This window comes from Ammospiza caudacuta, chromosome 1, assembly GCF_027887145.1.
Source record: "Ammospiza caudacuta isolate bAmmCau1 chromosome 1, bAmmCau1.pri, whole genome shotgun sequence".
Classification (NCBI taxonomy): Eukaryota; Metazoa; Chordata; class Aves; order Passeriformes; family Passerellidae; genus Ammospiza; species Ammospiza caudacuta.
The window spans coordinates 57,406,604-57,428,818 of record NC_080593.1 but is presented as its reverse complement, the minus strand read 5'-3'; the positions used below and the strand labels follow the sequence as shown (position 1 = coordinate 57,428,818).

The 22,215-nt window shown below is 38.0% G+C and overlaps 1 protein-coding gene across 1 annotated transcript in view; it reads left to right on the top strand.

Moving 5' to 3' along the window:
- Window positions 1-22,215, top strand: part of TNS3 (tensin 3) — a 116,875-nt gene that overhangs the window by 36,215 nt on the left and 58,445 nt on the right. Inside the window, exon 12 of the mRNA XM_058817778.1 lies at window positions 13,673-14,908. Within this exon, the coding sequence (XP_058673761.1) occupies window positions 13,673-14,908 (1,236 nt within the window). The remainder of the gene's footprint in view (window positions 1-13,672; window positions 14,909-22,215) is intronic.

Sequence of the window (22,215 nt, the reverse complement as noted above, 5' to 3'; positions counted from 1 at the left end):
AGACACTTAAATTTCCTTCTCAACAAAGCCTTGCTGTTTGTTTCCCAGCAAACTACCTTTGCTTGCTCAGTGGTGCTTGACAATTAGAACAGAAACAGTTCTGGCATAAAAATGAGGGTTTTAATCCAAACAGGGTAGGGCTGAGCGAATCCAAATTCCTATGTCTCAGGAGCGTTGCTTTCCAAATTTTCTAGTCTTTTGTAACTGAAATCAACAACAGTCAGTCAAAATTTGCCAAATATTTACAAACTGGTTTGCTTCTGCTTTTTTCTTCTCATAAAGGAAAGTATCTGAGAAGTGTCTCCATGGACGCAATAAATGTTTCCATGGAGGCAATAAATAACCAACATTCTGGTATGCACCAGAATGTCATGTCATGAGACAGGATGTTTGACTTTTACTGAGATTTTTTTGTCCTCTTCAACCCAAAGTAAATAGCTATTCAGTAGGGAGGTGCCCTCTTATGTTGTTAAACACTTGCAAAGGCCCCTTCAATAATGTAAAACTCAAAAGTTGAGGCAAAACTGCTCGGTTTTGTCACTTTACAGGAATGCAGATGACTACCAAAGAAAATGGCAGCTTTGATGCCATTTCTGATGAGTGATGCTGAAGAACAAATTCCTAGTGAATAAATGTTAATTTCAGTTTTTAGTCACTAGTTGGATGCACTATCTTTTGAGACTAAGAGAAATTTGGTTGAATGTAGGGATAAAAATGTGTCCTCTAACAATTCCCCTCTATTTGACAGTAAAAATAGGGAAGCCTATAGCAGATAGACAAATTTACACTATAAAATGCTGCCGGCTTAAAACAGTATCTGAAACATTGTGGAGTGTCTGTTTTTAATTGATTTTTCTTTGAGAAAACTTAATTCTTCTATTTCTTGCAGTTTTGTATGTTCTTTTCTTGAACAGATATAATTTAAATTAGTTTAGCTACTTAATAATGAAGCTGACAAGGAGAGAAAAATTAATATAAGATGGTTTCTTTAGTATGTTAGAAACATTGAATAGAAACACAGGATTACAAGGTTTCATTTTGAAATGTGCAGCAATAGGCAATTCTCTTTTGCCTTCCTCATTAATACAGCATTAATTTTAACAGTACTGTGGCTTAAATTTTTTGTTACCTCAATATGTTAGGGAGTAAATTTAATTTCACACAGATGTTTTCAAATTTGTGCTTGATAACTAAGATTGGTCTGGAATGTATTTTCTCTGGGCTTATGCTTTGGAGATTTGGGATTTTTGGTTGTGTTTGATTTTGTTGGGGTTTTTTTGGTTACCAAAAATAAAATTATTATAGTATTTTGCATAGGTCAGATAGGAGCCAACAGTTAAGTGCAGCCAGGGGCCAGACTTTCAAAGGATTTGCTCATTCAAAGTTACTTTCTTGTCTCTTTTAGGACTATATAATAAGATATACTGAACACTTCATTGAAAGCCTAGAGGGTTTACTTAAGTTCTGAGCTGAACTCCAGAACTTCACCTGTCCAGTTCTGTTGAAAAATAGTTTTTTCCTTTTACCCAAACATATAACTATGTTGATAAGACAATGTCTGAAGTGAGAAATTATGTGTATTTTACTTAGTGCCCCGAGACAGTGATTTTCTTAGGTACCATTTACCAGTTCTGCTTAGTTTATACTTAGCTCAGATAAAAGGAGAATCTCCCCCAAAATGCAAAGGGCCAAAGAGGAATAGTTCTACCTTACCTAAACATTGAAAATCTTATGTTTGAAGACAAGAGAGATGAGAACCAGGGTTCCCTGGGCCCGTGAATTTTTTCTGTGAGCCTCCTGCGTCTCACTATCTATATTTCCATTTCTGGGAACACTTGCTTCCACACCCCTTGGCATCAATGTTTTTAACAGTGCACAAGTTTATGTGAAGCACAGGTTGCACTTGTCTAATACTTCCAAGCTACTGCAGAACCAATTTTTTGCTTTCAAAAGAAAAAAATGCATTTTAATGTCCTCCAATTTATTTTTGTCTTGTCTCAGTAATAGGCAGTGTTGTTATCCCAAGGATTTATTCACTAGCGCTTTGTCAAAAGCTTTCATTATGCTTCTAAACTCAAAGACCATAAGGTGAAATTTGAGTGGTTTAATAGATGTTAATGTAGTTTATGCGACATTTAAATGTTCTCTGCAGTTCTACTTTTGTAAGACTGTGCAAAAGACCTCTCTCTTCAGCACAGCAGATTCAGATAGTATAAACTAGGAGGAAGGTAACACATGTGACTGTGACTATGTGGTGGTTTGGATTCAAAAACTGGGCAGAAACAACAGTTAGGTGTAGTGGTTTTGGTCTGCCAATCTGAGTTTCCCAGCCAATGCACCAATTAATGTAGAGGGTCTAGTGCTGGCCAAATCACCAGTGCACTCACTAGAATTATTTACTCATCTTCTGCTGTGAGATAAGGATTAGGAGGAGGGCAAAACAGGCTCAAAACTTTATTAAAAGACTTTATTAACAGAAGTAAAAGAAAAAAAATCATAAGAAATAAGAATAGTAAGAAAAAAAAATAATAAGAAAATCAGAATAAACCTTCTGTTCAGAACACTTCTCTTCCTCCCACACCTTCTTTTCTTTCTTTTACATTTACTGACAATGTAAAGAGATAAAACCTGAGACTTGCAGTCAGTTTACCACCTCTAAAACAGTCTTTTTTCAGTTCTCTTCAGAAGAGGAGTCTGTCTTACCATGCTATGGAGACTTCTCCACATGAAACAGTTCTCTTGTGGCATTAAAGTCACAGCAAATCAGCAGGCGCCCAGAATTCTGCAATCGTGAAGTCCGTCCCACATTTTGGAAGTTTTATCTCATAACTACCACTATGGGTCATTTCAGCTTATTGGGGTACTATTTTAAGGATGAGCTGTTTTAGTATGGAAACACAAGTTCTCTTCCTTTATATCTGGGAACAGAGGTTTTCTTCTTTCATCCCTGGGGCAAAGTTTCTGATCTCTCTCATCTCTCTCTGTTCAAGCTTCTCTTTGGATTACAGCTATTGCAACATCTGCTTATTTCAACACTGGTGCTTCTGCTCACGGCTGTAGTTGGAACGCTACAACCCCCCAATGCATTCTGTGAATTACAGGATAAAAATAAAGTCTGATATATAAATTATATATTCACCATAGCCTTTCCAGAGAATTTCAGTCCAAGACAAGGCATTTCCTCAGTCTCCTCCCAGCTAGAATTTGACTCCGTCTTCACTGAACTCAGTGTCCCATGTTGTTTCCTTTTCCTGATTTGGGAGAAAAATGGTATTTGTAGGTTTGTTTGTTCTCAAGCTTTATAAATTGAAACAGTTTATAGAGTTCTGCAGTGTTGAAAGGTTAATCTTGTCCCGGCTCCGCAATCAAGGAAGCGCGTGTCTCTCGCTGCTGATCACATGGTCCCTGCCGGCACTACGCAAGCCATGCTGGCTGATGGTGCCACCTTGTGACTTTCCTTCAAGTGGGGCATTGGAAAAAGAAAAACTGCTGCCACTGCTTTTGTCCTTCTGTCCACACCATAGCTAGGCTAAAAGCAGCTAAGCAAACAAAGTTAATTGCGAGCCATGTTGAGACAGCTGCAGCCTCATGACATTGCCCCAGTCGTGCCGATTTCAGTCGTGCAGTCCCAGCCACATGGCCGCTCCTGGCTTCGAGGCCGCCCCCTGCGCCGGCCACAGGGCCACTCCGAGTGCTGATCCCAGCTATCTGGTTGCTCGTGGTGTTGGGATGGCCCCTGGTGCCACGGACTGACGGCTCTGATGGGAAGGGGCGTGGTCCTGCTGGGAAGAGGCCCCAGCCACCCCCCAGGATGGGGCCTGGCAGACTGTCCAGGGAGGGGCCAGCCTGGACAGTTACCTGTTCAAAGGCTGGAAGCAAGAGAGCTTTTCCCAGGCTTTGTTTGTTTCTGAATGTGTTTTTCCACAGAGGAGTGTTCAGCTATTTTAAGTGGTTTAACCAGCTATTTTAAGTTGTTTAACCACCTGCCTTCAAAACTAGCCTGCTGATTGATTCCGCCTGGTCCCCACAGAGAACCAACCCTGCAGCCCGTGGACTCCCACCCCAACTAAAAACCAAACAATGTGTTAAACCACAACAGACTAGCATTAACTAGCTTTAGGGGCCATGTAACACTGCTTTTTCAACCAAGTCTGTATTTGCGTATATGGGTTTTTTAGTAGGTTTGTCTTTATCTTTTAGCATGTGCCTTTTTCTTAGTCATGTCAGCTTCAATCTATGGTTGTTATTGTTGTTAATTTAAACACTAGTGTCCAAATCAATATCTCTTCTCATGTACAGATATGACAGGAAAAGCCTCTTCACCCAATCTTACAACCTGTTTAATGGACCAGGTTGAATAAAAAGTTGCAAGATGTAATGCCTTAAGATTTTAGCCTTCTTATTTTTCAAATCCTGTACTGCATTAGTGCATAACTCTAAACTCCATATAAAGTGTTAGCTACTGTCTACACATTTTGGTCAGACAAAACAATTCCTCTAGGCCTGAAACTCAAGGACACCCTACAGCCTCAGGCCTCGAAAAGTATAAAGAAAAGTGAATTGGGGGGGGAGCAAACTGGGGGAATATGACTTCATTGCCTGAAGCTTGGAAGATTAACCTCTGATATGTAAATAGACCAAACTTATAGGTGTCTGAAAAACTCATGACCATAGTTCATTTTGGGTGTAGCCCTTTGGGAAGGCTTCATCTGCCCTTAATGTACCTGAAGGCTCTTCATTAAATATTATAAGTTTATTCTTTGAACTTTGTCTGGCCTCTGTTCCTAGGTAAGCTCAAAAAAGGCATCAGAGGCAAGCCTCATCCACAGGTGTTTTCCTTCCCTGCAACTGCTTCCTGAACAACTCTTCCTCCTTCTTCTGAAGGCAATAAGGCATCCAACCTCTTTAGCTTCATTAGACAAGGAAAAATAACCTTCTTGACATTATAACTATTGGATTTATTTTAACACTGTACTTGATTGAGAGTAAAATTAGCATGGTAGCATCAGAGATTAAAAGTGTAAGGAAGAAACAATCCAAAATGCCTTAGTACAAATCAGGATTTCATTCTTTCCTAAGACCAGGAGGAGCAATTAAATCCCCACTCTGTGTCCTCACTAAACTATGCATATACTCAACTACCTTATGCGTCATATATATGTGAGTGTTTCCTCTAGTAAACAAAGGAAATGTGAATAGATGGCATTATCAGTCATGATACCATTTGTACATGATGTAAGAAGTTATAGAACCATTGCATGTTCATGAATGAACTTGAATTAAGATGCCAAATTAATAATTAATAACCAAGTTATGAATGTCAAATGACAAATCTCTGGGAAGACTTACAGAACAAGAGACAGGTTTTTTTAGGCCACCACGAAGCAATAGCAATCCTTTTTCTGGTGAATCCTGAAGTAATCATATTGTTCTGATTGAGAGAAATTTCTGCCCTTTTGCTGGTCTTTTAACATTATGTACCTTTCCTTTTTTGGCTAGACTTCTTTCCAGTGACTCTCTTGGTCCTGCTTGGTGGTTTCAGCTGGCCACTGCAACGCTTCTTTTACAGGATAATGATTTTGTGATGTTCACACTTTTCTCCCCATTGGCAAGCATGTTCTGTTGATAATAAAGCTTGTTCAAAATGTGTTCTTTTGTTATGAAGGTGATTTGGTCAGGGAGGCTTGATTCTATGACAGGTGTTTTTTTTTTAAGGAAGGCACTTTCAGCAAATTTATCGTGCTGAGATTTATTTGGACTATACTGTAACTGTCTGTGACAGTGTCTGGGACGCTGGTTAATTAAACAATATGTGTAAAGTTTCCACCATTGAATACTTACAGAAGAACTGAGGACTTTTCCTGGAAAGGTTTCTGCAGGAAACCATCTTCTACAAATAGTGATATGTAGAAAAGTTTTTTATTTCCTTGCATGTGTTTCCAAGATGGTGTTAGTACATGAACAACCGCCTCAAATATGTGCTGGTGGATTTCTTCCTTGACTTTGGAAAAGACCATGATAAAAGACTCACCCTCCTGAGTCCCATAGTTTTAGATTTTAATGTCTGGATTTTGAAGAGGTGCCTGTTATATTCAATAGTCTGTACAGAATAAAGCTTAATACTCTGTAAGTGTTTTCTTAGCACTATAGACCACAGATACTTCTGATAGTAAATTGTGGTTAAATAAATTCCTCCAAACCAGGAGATTATATTTTTTTAAGTGACAGAAGAATTTAAGCTGTACACATAATATTAATAGCCTTTAGTGTAGTTTGCTCTAGTGCTTTGCTTGTTTTTTAATAGTAAGGGAAGCATTACTAGAGATAGTACAATTTGTTATCATGTATTGATCCCAGAAAGTGATCAGATGTTATCCAAATTGATCCCTGGACACCTCTATCCCTGTTCCAGCAGTTTCACTTAAGTGTTAAATATTTTTCTGTGATTCCTTTTGTTTAAGGCTTAAGTTCTTTTCAAAGATTTTCCTGGACATCAGAAAGCTTTGGATCAGACTGCTAAGCAAGAGGAAAGTGAGAGATGGGGTAGACTGCAGGTCTACCTTCATATTTATCATACCTACTCTAGATTCTGCATTCAAACATGTGCAGAATCCAAATGCTGAAGAAGAGCACTAGTTTAAACTCCTTCCAGACTGAATAGATGGAGGTAACTTTTAGTAATCAGAGGAAAATTTTTTTGTCAGAACCCAATCCTATTTCTTACTGTTGACATGCTCTCTCCAACGGTGGAAGTAAAAGTTGCATTACTACATCTCTTTTTCATTGTTTATGTTTTCTGTGTTCTTGGAGTTCCAAGTAGAAGGGTCTGTACAGCTTCTGAGATGGCCCAGAGCAGTGAACTCTCTCTCAAGTGGTATGGCTAGATACTGTTTTTCGCTATCTTATTTAAACCTTGAAGCATGTTGCCTAAACTGTTATCCTTTTAAGGAACTTGCTAAACTTCTAAAGTTCATCTAAAGTTTTCTGTGTCAGGATATTCCCTGTGCTCCTTTCAGTAAATACACATAAACTATTTTTTGTATGAAGAACTTTTGTTCTTAAATCATTTATGTACAGTATAAGTTTTCCACCAAATATATAATTAGTTATGTTAGTATATGCTTATGTTGAATGTGTGTAGACCATCTTCAGATTTTTTTATAAGAAATAAATACTATAGTTATTATCATATAATGTCACTGTTGAGTCAGAGATGACACGTAATCGGATCAGAAGGCAAAAAAGCTTCATTTATTTCATCCTCTCTTCTTTTATAGCTTAGTTTGCTACAGATGGACCTGATTGGTCATTTAATCAATACATTTCACATGATTGTCTAATTAACAAGCCACGCATTTGTAAACAATCTTATAAGAAAAACAGCAAAACAGATTATTAGAAAAACACCCTCTGCAGGTTGTTTTTAATATTTGGCAGTCATTGTTTATCACCAGCTCCTTAAAGCTTCCCAGGCCGATTCTGGGAAAACTTATCTAGCTTTCTCTCTCTGACCAGGCTGTCAGATCCACAATATAAGGTTACCCCATATTGCTTGTACTTTTGCTCTAATCCTTGAAAATAAATGACAAGTCCCAGTGCAAAATCCTTTAAGTTCAATTAGTGAGTTAGAAAATTAAAGAGCTCTGCTAAACATATGTGTACCTGAACTTCCTTTTTTGATATATGTACTTGTTTAGAAACACCTGAAGATTAATTTATTGTGCCATGGAGTGGTGGAGCAATTTTATTACAAATGGAAATACTGTGGAACTACATGTTCCATACATAAAGAAAGGAATAAATCCATAAAGTTGACCTTTTGGACAGCCACTTTAAGCCTTTCAGTGTGGTTCTGTACAGTTTTCTGCAACCATGTAGAGCCATCAGTGTTTTTCTGCTCCTTTATATTTGATGACCATAACTAATTTTTGCTGAAAGCCTAGTAGTAAGAAAAATGCCATGACTCATGGTGTGTGTGCTGTTTCAGCTGTTTGAAAGAAAAAGGATGGATTCTGAACATCAGCATTTGGAGTATGCACTTGCAAATTATTGAAGTGTTCCTGAAGATGGGCTTTGTTTTTGATAGGAACAAAGGGAGATAGTTTCATGTAGTTTAGTGACTTTGAAATAACCTTAAACTTTACTTACTGTTTTGTTCTTGTGACAGCGTTTCTGTACTGTGATGTTACATTGTTCTATCTAAGCACAAGGTACTTCAAGTTGAGTCTTTGCTTAAAATAGCTGAAAAAATTTTGCAGAAGTAGAATGAAAATGACACAATAGCTTCTGTATATTGGGTGACAGTTGTAAATATATCAGTCTATTCTTTGTACTTTGGATCGTGGAACAAGTATTATTTTCTGTTGATCCCTGGTGGGCAAAAGTGGGATGATAAATTACAGTAGTATTCTAAGGATGAGCCTGTGCTGGCTGACTCTGCCCATGTTCCATACTGGCTGAACAGCAGCTAGCTTCTGGTCTAGAAACTTGTACTTCGTGAAGCAGTTTTTTCTTGCTTCAGTGTAATTGTAAAAACATTAAAGTACAAATGTGATACTTTTGACTGGCAAAATTCATCTTAACCTTTGCACAGATAAATATTCTGTTGGGTCTTGGATGTCCTCTTTTCTGCTTCTCAAAAGATTCAAGGTTTAAGGACTTCATGTGATCTTGTGTGTTCTGTTTGTTAGCATTTTGCTAATAACAATCCCATCAGTTGTTTTATTTTCAGTGTTTGTTCACATTTTGGTTTTGTGATAACAAAACAGCCTCCTTTATTTTTCTATTATACTCAGGGACTTGAGAAACTTAGCAAACCAAATAATTTCCTGATGACCTAAGTACTGCTCTTTCATGATGAAATTTTGGGTCTCTACTGGGCGTTTGCTTAATTACCCAAATCATCACAGGCGATTGCTATGAGGGTTAGGAGGAGGATGACTCCAATGTTTCAGGTTTCTTTGTTTAGATATGAGCTGTAGTAAAGTCCTTGGCCCATGTGTAGGTAGATGCAGATGAAGAAGAAAGAATCTCCATTTGCATGGAGGTTACAGATGAGTCAGCTGAATTGTACATCTTGGCATATGTGAGCGACAGAGGAGAAGGCCAGATTGGTGTCTGCTGTGTAGTGCATAGCTAGCAGGAGGCCTGTGATGATTTGGGTAATTAAGCAGAGCAGAGCTGGGTAATTAAGCCCAGCAGAGACCCGAAGTTTCATCATGAGAAAGAAGTTGGAAAACTTCTTTTATTTAAAATGAGTTGGAAAACTCATTTTATTTAAAATGAAATGCATGTATGAATATCAGATTTGCTTGGGTTAGGTTAAGGAAAAAAGTGACAGATGACTTCATACCTTCTTCCTTCCTGTCTAGTTAAATTCTGTTATCATCAAATAATACTTTTCTAAAAGCTCTTTAAAAACATAATAAAGGATTGCCAGATTAATGTTTATGAATCAGAAATTGATCTTGCAGTCTTGAACCAATTTATGTAATCAGGACCTATTTACCTACTTTTTATGTCACAGTTTGAGAGTTGCAGTAAATGCAATTCTGGGTCTCCAAATTGCAGAAAGCACTACAACTGGACAATGCCAGGTTCTAAGATGACACGGATTCACAATCCATATATTTTTCCCCAAATTTTTTATCAGTTCATTGTGATTGGTTCATTTGCATGACCCTTCTGTGCCACTCTGCACCAGTCCAGGTATCATCTATACTTGCAACAGTTCGCATAAAAATTTTGAAGAGGTGTATCTTGTAGCCCTGCTTACAAAACTTAAATCTATATCTGAAGTGGATCAGACTGGTGAACCCAGTAATCCAGTTGACCTCAGATGTGGGAATGTCCACACAGCCAGAAATACCTATTACTGCAAAAGGTGATGCATCCCAGGAGGCCTGGTACTGATAACAGAGGAAAAAAAATCGGTTAGAGAACATCTTTCTAAACACATCCGTGGATAGGTTTAAGTAGTGGTTGTACCAAAGTATGCTTGTGATGGAGCAGCAGCAGGAGCAGCAGCAAGAGCACCATATTGTTCTATATCTTGAACAATAAAATTTGAGCAGCATGGTGACCTGTCTGAATAAATCTGTTTCAGATAAACTTATCCATAGAGTAAGTTAATTTATAGAGTGATGCTATTATGTTGTCTGTGTTTATTCTGGTAATCTAGCTAGGTGCAGGTGTCAGTGTTGAGCCTCAGCCTGCATTCAAGCATGCTTAGTGTTAATGGTCCAAAATCACTGGCATGTACATGCAGTTCAGGCTTATGAAGGAACAAAAATATTGTAGCAGCGAGCCCCTGAACGGGGAATAATTAGCATTGACTCCATCATTGCAGAAGGCTGACCAATTGTGTTATTAAACCATACCATACCATACCATTCCACCCATTGCCCTTGCAGACAGTCTGATACAGACAGATCCAATTGGTCAGTCAATCCAAACACCATGACCAGTGTCCAATTAAGAAAGCACCCTTTGGTAAACAAATCTCTGTAACACATTCACATGTGCACAACAACAGGTGCAGTGAGTGAAGATAAGAATTGTTTCTCATTCTTTTCTCTGAGCTTTCTTACAGCTTCTCAGGAAAATCTCTTCTTCAGAGTAGAAGCTGTACAATTTACACCTGGAAGACCCCCAAATATTTGGGGTTGCCTAGCATTCCTAGCAAGATGCAGAATAAACTTGATAATTTTGTACTAGTGGGAGAAGTACTGGACAGGTTTATCTCTGAATCTTACAGAGTGCACTTGTGCAAGACTCTTGGGTCAATAGTCCGCTGTCAGTGTCTTTGTCTTTTTGTCTGTACTTCTGCCACTGTGCTTGTATGGTAATGTATGATGGTACTGGAAAGGCTAAGAGAGGGAGATACACAAAAGTTTTCCGTTGCTTCCATGACTGCACTTGAGAATTTGACAGTTTTTTTGTACTTACCATTTCTGCAAGGAGAACCAAATCTGCATGCTGGAATGTTTGATCTTGTGTGAGGTATTGTATTTGGTCTGGCTGAGCTGGAGTTAACTGTCCTCTCGAAGCCCTCACAGAGGGCTTTGCATTGGTAGCTGGAAAACTGTTGATAATATACCAGTGTTTTGTCTGCTGCTGAACAGCACTGGCACACCATCTCTTTAACAATTCTCTCATACCATCCTCCCATCAAGTGGGCTGGGAGTGGGCAATACCCTGGAAGGGGACCCAACTAGGTAAAAACAGCTGATCCAAGTTAACCAAAGGGAAATTCCATTACCATATGATGTCAGCTCAGATATAAAAGCTATGGCAAGGAAGAGGAATGGGGGTATTTGTTATTTTACAATGTCTGCCTTTTGGAGCAACCGCTCTGTGTGGAAGTCCTACTTTCTGGGAAGTGGCTGAACATTACTTTCTGCTGGAAGGTAGAGATCACTTTTCCCCCCTTTGCTTATGCACGCAAACTTTTGGTTTTTTCTTGCTTTAATAAACTGCCTTATCTCAACGTTTTCCACCTTATTTTTCTTTTTGGTTGCCTTGGAAGTTGATAAAGTGGCTTGGTGGGCACCTGGCATGAGAGCCAAGGTCAACCCACTACAGCATTTAGTCTGACTAGCATTTTTAAGGCATAGAGCCTAGTTTTGAATAACAGAACAGTCAGACAAGAAGACTTTATAATTTGAACTATTACATTACTATGTACTGGTTCTGTATTTACTTCACTGCATTCCAGTTCAGACCTGTTTTCAAGTCTGTGTTTTGTCAGGATATACAACTATTCCAAACAAAGCAGGGTTTTTTATTGTTTTCTAGTTTTTTAATTTAAAACCAAGCATACAGTAAAAAAACCCCACCAAATAGTTACTCCTAGTTCTGTTTCTGTTTGTTTGTTTGTTTGTTTGTTTTTAATTCTGCAATTTATTGTGGTAACTGTATCAAAATACTTCACATGAAACACCAAGTGTGCTTCATAGTTTTAGAAGGTTGTGGAAGCTTATGAGAAATCACAGCATGAAAAAGCCTGAGCAACTGTCCGTTGGCTGTATTTTTGATACATCTTTCAAAAATACTGGTTTTAAGTATTGTATACAGACATTCAACCTCATGCATAGCAGCCCTTTTCAACAAGGAATTTACACATCAAACTTGATCCACAGATAAATTTTACAGCAAGGGGAGTTGTTTTCCTTTTTGCTCAGTTTGATAACTTTTTCTGAAAAGGAGTATTTTGGTGTTTTGCATGTGCTGTTTTTAAGATCAGCATCAGACAAATAATAGTTCCTAGTCCCTCGAAAGTAAAAGATTGTCCTTTACTTTAGCTGAAATCTATTAAAACTATTGTATAACCTTTAGTATGTAAGTATTTTAACTGATGGAACCTTGTCAGTGGTTTGTCCCCAAAACTTTTTCCAACCAGACCACTTTTCTTGTCATTATAAATTCAAATGAATTAATTATCATTGTGAGTACAATTTCTGCATAATGCTTTTTCTAAATGGGTATTGCCTAGAAAAGTTTCCTAGTTTGGCAGTTCATGATCATGATGCCATTTTACACATACTTTGAAAATGTATGGTAGAGTTGATGTTGTAATGCATTGGACTCTCCATGGGGCTTTTGATTCTGGAACTACAGCAGATGTAGTTGAGGTAACCTTTGAGAAAAGTCTGCCTGTTCCTAAATTGTAATGGTTAATTTTCTTAATCTCAAACCATTCTCAGACTATGAGTACGAAAAGTTTTTCAGAAATATCTACTTAATATAAATATTCTAGTAAATGAATGTTAAGTAATTTTTAAGTGGAACTACTCACTTTACTTTCTCGGCTTTGCAGACATTAGACATATTTATTTCTAAAACTTTCCTTGAGAAATAGAACTGTACTTGTTTTCACTACTGGATAAAAATTCAGTAGCCATATTTTAATGTCATGTTGGTCTAACCTGTATGATGTGTTAAGTGCGATGAGTAAGATGGGAGTAAGGCAAATATAGTTACTTCTGTGGAGGCTGCCACTTAAGTTCATTAGTCCTTCTTTGAAACAAAAACATGACATGCGTACCAGATCCTCCATATATGTAGAAATGTCAAACTTTTTAACATTTACTTGTGCCTTCTTTTGTGAAGAGGCTTTATGTATATTCCAAGGACTGCAGCTCTGATTAAAAGCTTGTGTTTTCCTTGCATCACCAAGAAAATGAGAAAATTATTCTTTGTAGTATAGTCAGACCATCAAGTAAAAATGGACTAAGTAATAATTAAATTTTATATATATATATATATGTATATATTAAAAGCAAGTATTGCTGGTAGGTTTCTACCATTCTTGCTCTGAATGGAATGCATAGTAGATACTCTCAAATTTCTAGTACTGTAACTGGGGATTCTTTAAATTAGTATGAAGAGTTTGTGGTGCCATAAACATGCACTCAAAACAGAATAAAAAGAGAGGATTTTATTTGATCTTGAGCTACAAATGCCATATTGTATTTCCATCAAGAAAAGTCTTATGAAGTTAAAGAAGATAATGTCATTGGTCATTCGTATTTGCTGTAGTTACAGAGTTGATTTAGTTTTGCAGAAACAATACCGTTAGTGTTAACAATACTTGTGGCATGACACTAGTCAAAGCCCTTGTATGATGCCTTGTCCTTATCTCTCCTTTTCCTTTTTACTTGTACTTCCACAGTATTGCATACCCAAGGACCCATTGATGGCAGTCTGTATGCAAAAGTGAGAAAGAAGAGCTCTTCAGATGGCAACATCCCTGGTGTTGCTCAGGGTGTTCATGTTACAGGCAGTCCTGATCACAGTGATCATACCCTGTCTGTCAGTAGTGATTCTGGACGCTCCACAGCTTCCATCAGAACAGACAAGACTGAGGAACGCCTTGTCCCAGGAGTTAAATGGGGTTTGAGCCCACAAGAGAAGGCAGAACTGGACCTGCTACTTAGTGGTTTTGGTCTAGAGGATTCTGTCAGCACTGCCAAGGATATGACTGATGCTCAAAACAAGTACAGTGCTACTCACCACATAGTGCCAGCTCACATTCACATGAATGAAGTCACCAAAATGAAGGACAGGGAGACTGATATTCTGGATGATGAAATGCCTAATCATGACCTTCACAGTGTGGACAGCATTGGGACGTTGTCTTCCTCAGAAGGGCAGCATTCTACCCACCCAGGGAACTTCAGTTGCCACAAGAGCAGTCAAAACTCACTTTTTTCAGATGGCTTTGGAAGTAATGCTGGGGAAGAGCATCGCAATTTTGCTGCAGACCTGGGCATTGGTGTGGATTCTGTCTTTGAGAGGTCATTTGGAAGCACTGACCCAAAGTCAACTGAGCAATTGCAACAGAATCCTTCTATCTCACCCCATCCACAAGCCTATCACCCAAGTAACTACTCTACTCAGACCTGGGTACGCCAGCAGCAGATGGTCACTGCTCACCAATATGGTTTTGCCCCAGAGAATGAAATTAGGGTTGGCATTCATAACACTGTGGAGAAGTTGGGCAGTGTCCAGAGCCAGTCCCAAGTCCCAGATGCTCCAACACGTAGCTCTAGCAGCAGAGATGCTGTGCAGAGTGCTGCAGAAGCTGAAGAACATGAAAGTGCTGACAATTTTAAGTCAAGGTCAGTGCCTCAGAGGAACACAAATGGCCTGGATGTAGGACAAAATGCTGGGGACTTGCCAGCTTCTCCAACTTTGGATATTGATCAGTCCATTGAACAATTGAACAGGCTGATCTTGGAGTTAGACCCTACATTTGAACCTATCCCAACCCACATTGACTCTCTCATCAGTGACAGAAATCAAGTAAATGACTTCAGCAGCCTTGATGCACACATGGAAGAGGTTAACAGTAGTTCTGGCTTCCATGACAAATTTGAGGTCAGAAGCAGGAATGCCTCCGGATATGGTAAGCTGTAATACTTTCTGAAAATCATTCTTTTTCTAGCACCTGTGTGTTCATTAGATGGTACAGCGGGACCCTCAGGTCATTGCTTACAACTTTGATGATGATTATCAAGGGATTATTTCTGATGTCCTCTTTACATAATCATCCAAGATATGGAATCAAATGATTCCATATGAGTTTTGCAGCTACTTGTCTTTTTGCTTGATAAAGGTACTGTTCAGCAAGTTCTTACCTGTTATAGATAATCTCTTGGGATTATTTTGCTGTTGTGAATTTAAGCTAAAAGGGAGCAGAATTTGTACATTGAGCCATTTGTAGAAGACATTTGTGGTGTAGGTTTTTCATTATTACAATTTCCATTTAAGTTAGGAGAAAAAGTTCCCACCACTTTATCTTCAAATACAATGTAATGATGCTGGCATTAAATTCCTTTGCAATGTTTTCACAAATAATATAATATTTGCCAGTAAAGTATTTTAAGACATGCTCTTTTGGAAAGTTTTCTCTTTAAAAATGTAAAAGTCACAGTACTTGTTTGTTATCTCTGACTCTGAAATTATTACAGCTTGTGGAATCAAATACACAACACTTGCTGACTGTGTTGTCTAAGTAATGCTACTAGAACTAGCAGCTTGTAAGTTTTCTGTGCTGTCTAGGTGGCCTGGAAAGGCCCAGGGATGGCCTTGAAGAGCCCGGCGCTTCAAAGGACGAGGAGAGACTTCTGATCTTGTCTCGGTCTCGGTGTTTATTAATTGTTTATCTAAAAGATTTTCTTTCAGCCCGACAGAGGTCTGCACAGCAAGCCAGCCATGGGCACACTGCGAGCCCCCGGGGCGGTCACTTATCTTTATACTCGAAGTTACGTGTACAATATTTATAATTTTTCCCCAATACCTTCTACCCTTATTAACCGGTGCACTTTTAGTAACAATCAATCCCAAAGTGCCATCATCACCACAGAAGATGGAGGCCAAGAAGAAGAAGAAGAAGGACAGGACACGCCCCAATTCCTCCATCTTACTTCTTTAGACCCCCCTGTACCGAAATCCTAAACCCTGTGTTTTACACTTTAACTAACTTATCCCTTCACAATTCACCCAGTGAAACCTTCCCAGTCCTCATACAGGTGTCGTCTCCTGTGTCGGATCAAAGTCCAGCCACCAGACACTTCTGGCAACATTCCAGGACTCCCGAGCCCCCCAAGGGTGTTCTCGGCCACACTGCACCTCCATCCTGAGGTGCTGAGATCCCACAGCAGCTTTGTAAAAGGATGAGTAGTCTGCCTCTGGCTAAGTCCTCTAAACCTTTTATTAATGGTCAATCTAAAATTTGTGACAAATAAGCTCTTGCCTGTCCTACTGTCATGTTTGAAAATTTTACGTGGTCTAATTTCTCTGGCAAAACACATTCCCTTGCCTCCCTTTCTCCCCTTCCATATTCCTCTTCCTCTTCTTGTCTCCAGTCATGGTGCAATGAAAGGCTTGCTCAAATCCAGTCCTTAGGATTTGATTGAGTGTTAGGCAGCATGACAGAAGATCTGCCCATAGCCTCACCAGACACAAATGAGTTGCTCTAGCTCAAGCCCTGTGGGATATGCTAAACCATGAATGGGCTTAACTAGCGTGTGGTGTCTGTTCAGAGACAGACCTATGTGATCAAGGATGGTGATTCTTGTAGGGAAGGTGAAATCACAGTTCTGTGCTTAGGAAGGTAACCAGGGACTGAAGAAGTCCAAAAATCCATGACTAATAAATGTGAGATGCTTCGCTGCTTATTTTTGACACACAATATGCATTTTGTGGCATTAGTTTGTAATTCTCTTGAATCTTCCCAAATTATTAGCTGATGGACAAATTGAGATTTTTCCACCAGGACAGAACTCTTCTCCTTATATACAGTAAGTCTAGTAAGGGGGATAAAGAGATGATTTAGAATAAGTCACCTTTCACAGTTCAGAGTTTGCATATATGAAGCTTAAAAGAGATACTTGAAATTTTCTCAGAGATTCTGGTCATCTCGAAGTAGAAGTCACTGTAATTTTCCTTCCATTTTTAATGTCAGGTAAATAAAGACTAGTGAAAATAATTGTACTTGGGGAATGATCTAGAAGAGGATTTGTTTTAAAGAATTAAATTGTGGAATTTCTGTATTTAAGGGAATCAAATATAAATGTATAGACCATATATAAAATTCTGGATATTTGAGGGAAGGTATCACGGCACAGTAGAAGATGGAAGACTAGTAGTCAGGAACATAAGAATAGCCTTTAATCAAACAAAATTAGAAAAATAATTTGTATAGCTTTAGAACAATAATAATTTTTTAAGTTTGTCTTTATATCAAGTGCTAAAATGTTCCATTTCTGACTTCTGCAAGTAACAATCAATTTATACTAGCAAGAGCTTGATTTTAAAAGTACTCAGGGTTCTAGAGGTAAAACAACACAAATATGTGGCATGCTGCCACCTCTGCTTGAGACTAGGAGGTCACCAGCACATACTGATTTTCTAAGTGCTTGTAGAATTTATATATTTACATATCTGGACTTGCCCCACTGAAATATACAGAATCATACATTTATTCATGCATGGTGTACACAAACCAGCATGGGGAAAAAGCTATTTACCTGAATGAATACTAAGAAGAAGGAACACTGGAATATTTTTCTCTATATACACCACTGTTCTGAATCACTGGATTGAGAATTGGCTGCATATCAGGTCTCAGAGGGTTGTTGTCAGTGGCACAGTCTACAGATGCCTGTAGTTCAGGGGTCTAAATCCAGTCTTCTTTAACTTATTAATCAGTTGGATGAAAGGGTAGAGTGCCTCCTCAGCAAGATTGCTGATGCATAAAGCTGGGAGGAGAAGCCATACTCCAGAATGTGTTGAATGTGGTTTATCTTACTTTGGAGTAGACTCGTAGAATTTTATAGAATTAGGATAAGTAGGGGAACATCCAAGGCACTTAAATTGCTCTTTAAACTAGTGCAGCACAGGAGCCGTAATTGATGGCACAAAGAAATGCTGGCTGCCATGGGGATGAAGAAGTAGCAATTAATAATGGATAATGAAAACAACAGTTGCTCACAATGTCTGATTTTACAGAGTCAGGTTTTAGAGGGAGCTTTATACTTTGTGACTTAAACAGTTCTTGACCTAACAAGTATATTAATAGAACGAATTGGTCTGTGATAAAGAGTGTTGGCATATCCGGACTGAATGGTCTGAGTGAGGTTGATTGGACGAATGAGACATTCTGCGTGAATCTCTTCAATGGGAGGAGCGCCCAGTGCTGGAGGTGAATGAGATCAATGTGATGCATGGTGTGTGTCTAACTTGAGGGTTGCGTTACAGGAGGATGGTGGAAATATCTGGTTTCCTGCATGAGTGGTTTCCTGCAGAAAATACATAGCTTAAAAGCGCGTGCATGTTTCCAGTGCCCTGCAAAGCTGGAAGAATGTTCCTAAGAATGAAATGTGTGTCAGCTGGGATGTACATTGTGGTGCATTCTTGCTTCTGTTTGCTTATATGATTCTGCACTGACTGACAGATAGGCAACTACCTCTCCTTTCATGCTTCTTCCTAGATGTTTTTATACACATGTATCCTTAGCATAGGTCAACCTGGCACAAACTACTGACTGCCCATGCGGCAGAGTTCTGGGCTCTGTCTGAAATTATTTCTTGCATTAAGTGCTTAGCATTTTTGGATCATTGAATTTCTTTTTGCTAGGACATATCTTTATGAACCATGCAGAACAATGGTTGATGACCTCTTCTCTCCTTCAGTGTCATGTGTGTTGCTTATCAGAGATGAATCAGTGCACACTGTTTATTAAGATTTTTCCAATTTTTATCATTTATATGAGCTGAGTTATGCACAGATGTATTTCTGATAGTGAATGAAGCTGCTGTTTACTAATAACACAGTGCTGTAGTAGTGCTTAATTTTAAATGACAGGAAGTTTGTTGTATGAAAAAATTTTGATGTGTATATAAGCTTTTCTTTCAGCCTTATAGTCCCCATTTACTTCACTCTCTGTACATTCTTTTATGCCTAATAATTAACACATGACCTCAGTCTACTAATAAAGATATTAGTAAGACTTATTTTCTCAAATCAGCCATCTTTTACCACAAGGCTTATGCTTGTTTGGTAAAAAAGGAAAGTGAAATCAATGTTTTGCTTCAATCTACAAAACTGTAAAAGCAGGAATTTGTTAATAAATGTAGAGGACAGAAATGTTTTTACCCATTTTCATTATAACCTACCATCATTGTCACCCATGTCTCATCTGTGTACTCCACCTTTTCACTGTTAAAATGTTACAATTTGCATCTTTAGAAAAGTATTACATGCAGGTGAGGAATTGTGTGATCGAGTGAAGGCAGAACACAGAAACACATGCATTCAATATTTAGGGCAGCCTGTTTCAATGACTGTGACCAAGATATGCATTTCTATCTAAATTTGCCAGCATGAGAAAGAGAGGTTCTATATTTGCCATAAGGTTGAAATTATATTGTTGCTCTCAGGTAATTCTAATTCTTCTTCATGCATGAGTTATGGTGTTTGAAATTACCATCTCAAAACTTCCCTGGGTTACCTACTGTATGAATTACACAGATACACAATTCTTACAGTCTTATATTTCACTTGGAGTTTATCAGCTCAACACAGAATTGAGCATTAAACAAAGCCTCCCTCTCTCAAAAAAATAATGCAAAATGAATAAAACTGAGGTGGCTTAGGGTCTGATTACATGTCTGGAATACCTTCACAGATCTTTCCTCTATCAAAAATAAACCTTTGGAGATGGCCCAAGATACAATATTGTAAATCATACTAGTGTCTCTGCAGACAAAGGAGAGAAAAAGAAATCCTTTTTGCATACCTTAGTAAATAACATTTTTAAAAAGCGTTGAACTGTGGCAGATGTTCCCATTTACTGTGCTATTCTGTGGGTAAGCACAGTCCCTCTGAAATAAATTGTGAAGTGAGAGAAAAACAAAGCTTGTCAATCTTCTCACCTGCCTTATTTGTATGTAAAATACACTACAAAACTTGTCATTTCTGTTGGTCAGGAAAATTTTGGTGCCTGACTTGGGAGTTAATTTTACAGTGGTTAAGAGTAAATTTGAGTTTTTAGGTAAATTAAAGGTAAAAATTGAAGTTTTAAGTTATAACTGAACTAGATTCAATTTTTAAACTAAATTAAATAACTTTTAAAGCTACAGTTAAAAATTGAATTTTAGTTACATTTAGCAGCACAATGATTTTTAATTTATGTCATGTACTTATACCACAAATTTTTAAGAGTCTTGTAATTTTCAGCATGTGGGCCTGAGTGTATCATCATTATGGTATGGGTTTGGAGATACCAGTCTGGATTTTCCACTGGGCTTGCTTCCCATTCTTAGCATAATGTAAATGGACTATGAAACTAAAGTGACAGATCTGCAAAGCTGCTGTGTCCTATGCTTGATGGTCTACTTGAATTTGGGGTAGAGTTTAGACCTTTTCATTTGCTTGTTAGACTAATTGGTTATAAGGAGTTTACACTCCTAGTCTACTAGCTGTTAAAAGTTGGGGTTAAAAAGAATAGTTTGCTTGTTAGCAATTGCTAATTATTTGGTATTTTTTCAAGAATAAAGGAATTTTCTGACTTCAGCATTTTGTGTTACATTCAATGCCTTAACCTTTCTAAAATGTATCACTGGCACAGCATAGTTGGCTTTTGTTCTAATTAATAGTTTTGAAACAGTGTTGCTAAAGATCTGGGAATCTGAAAGTTTGAGCATATCAAGATCCTTGTTTAGTACTTGCATCACTAATCCACCAAGGTCATGGGTTAAATCCTCATACTTCATTTAAGATTTGGACTCAGTGATCCTGCTGGGTCTCTTTCAACTCAGAATATTCTGAGATTTTGTTTTTCAACTAGCTATATATTTGATTATTCTTTTTCCACCACAGTAATATTTAGTTCAAGTTTTGTCGTGCTGTCTTTGAAGATACTTATTCTTTCAGTATGTCATAATGATGCTAAAGCTGATTCTAATTTCTTAAAGTAGATTTGCTATGGTTTAAGCATAAAGCTGTTTTGAAAGCTTGATCATTACATGCCTTCTTTTGAAATCTTAAACTTTGTAGAAGATAAATGGTGGCAAAGGAGGAGATCACTTTCATTTTGGATAGTGTTGTTGGTAACATTTTTAGTATGTGGGATAATCCCTGAAAGCTCTTCTGTTACAAGTTAATTTACAGACTTCTTTTTCCTTGTTGCGTTCTTAAGCCTCATGTTGCATTGTATCCCCTTGTTTCACAGTAATGGATAGGTCTTTTTAAACTGCTGTGTAGGCATGGCTTCTGGAATTTCTGGAATGCTAACACAATTCTCCTCAGAGTGTTTTTCAGCCTTAATGACTTCTGCTGAGGTCTGTGAAAGGCACACTGGAAGACCAGTTTTGTAGAAATTTTCACTGTTTCTTTCACAACAGAGCCCTGCATCTTATTGCTCTGTGGGTAGAGCTTCTTATGTCATGCTAGCTTTCCACACCAGTTGGAGCTGTGTAAGAAGCTCACTTGAAGTGCAAGCACTTGATCTTTTCCTCTCTGTGTGTAACGTTTGTACAAAAGCAATGAATTCCAGCTTGTCTATCTGCAAAGTGTGTTAAGTTGTATTGATTGGTTGATTAAGCATATATCCTAGTAAGTTTTCCTTTTGTTTCTCCAAAAAAATATATAATTTTCTTAAACCACTTAAAAGTTTGTCAGATTTTCTTGAATGTATAGATGTTACCTGTTTCCTCTTGTGAAAGGATTAGAATTGAAATGAATTGCAGATTCCAAAAATCCTGCTAGACAATAAATGAAGTTAAGTAAGTGAAAATCTGCCTGTGAAATAATATAGTTAACACTGCTTAAGCTATATCCAGAGAAAAAGATTTTAACTGTTGCTGTATTGATGATTGGAATTCAAGTGGTTAAAGTCAGTTTCACAAGTTCAGACATTTATATTTCAATGCTATCACAAGGAATTATATTTGCAACCAGTTGGATAATTTGCTAATAAATGAGATACAGCAGTCTTATTGACAAGCCACTGGAGACAAGATTTTAAACTTAGCATTTTAAACTTAGTTTTCTTTCCAATAATTAAAAATACGTCTCAATAGTAGTTGAGGAAAGCTAAGCAGTTAAAGAAACCAAACAATGATTAACCTTTAACCACTGGTTAGCTGTAGCTTTTGCATGGTGATAACCATCTGATGAGGTAAGTGCCTGATGTTGTTCTGATGCCAA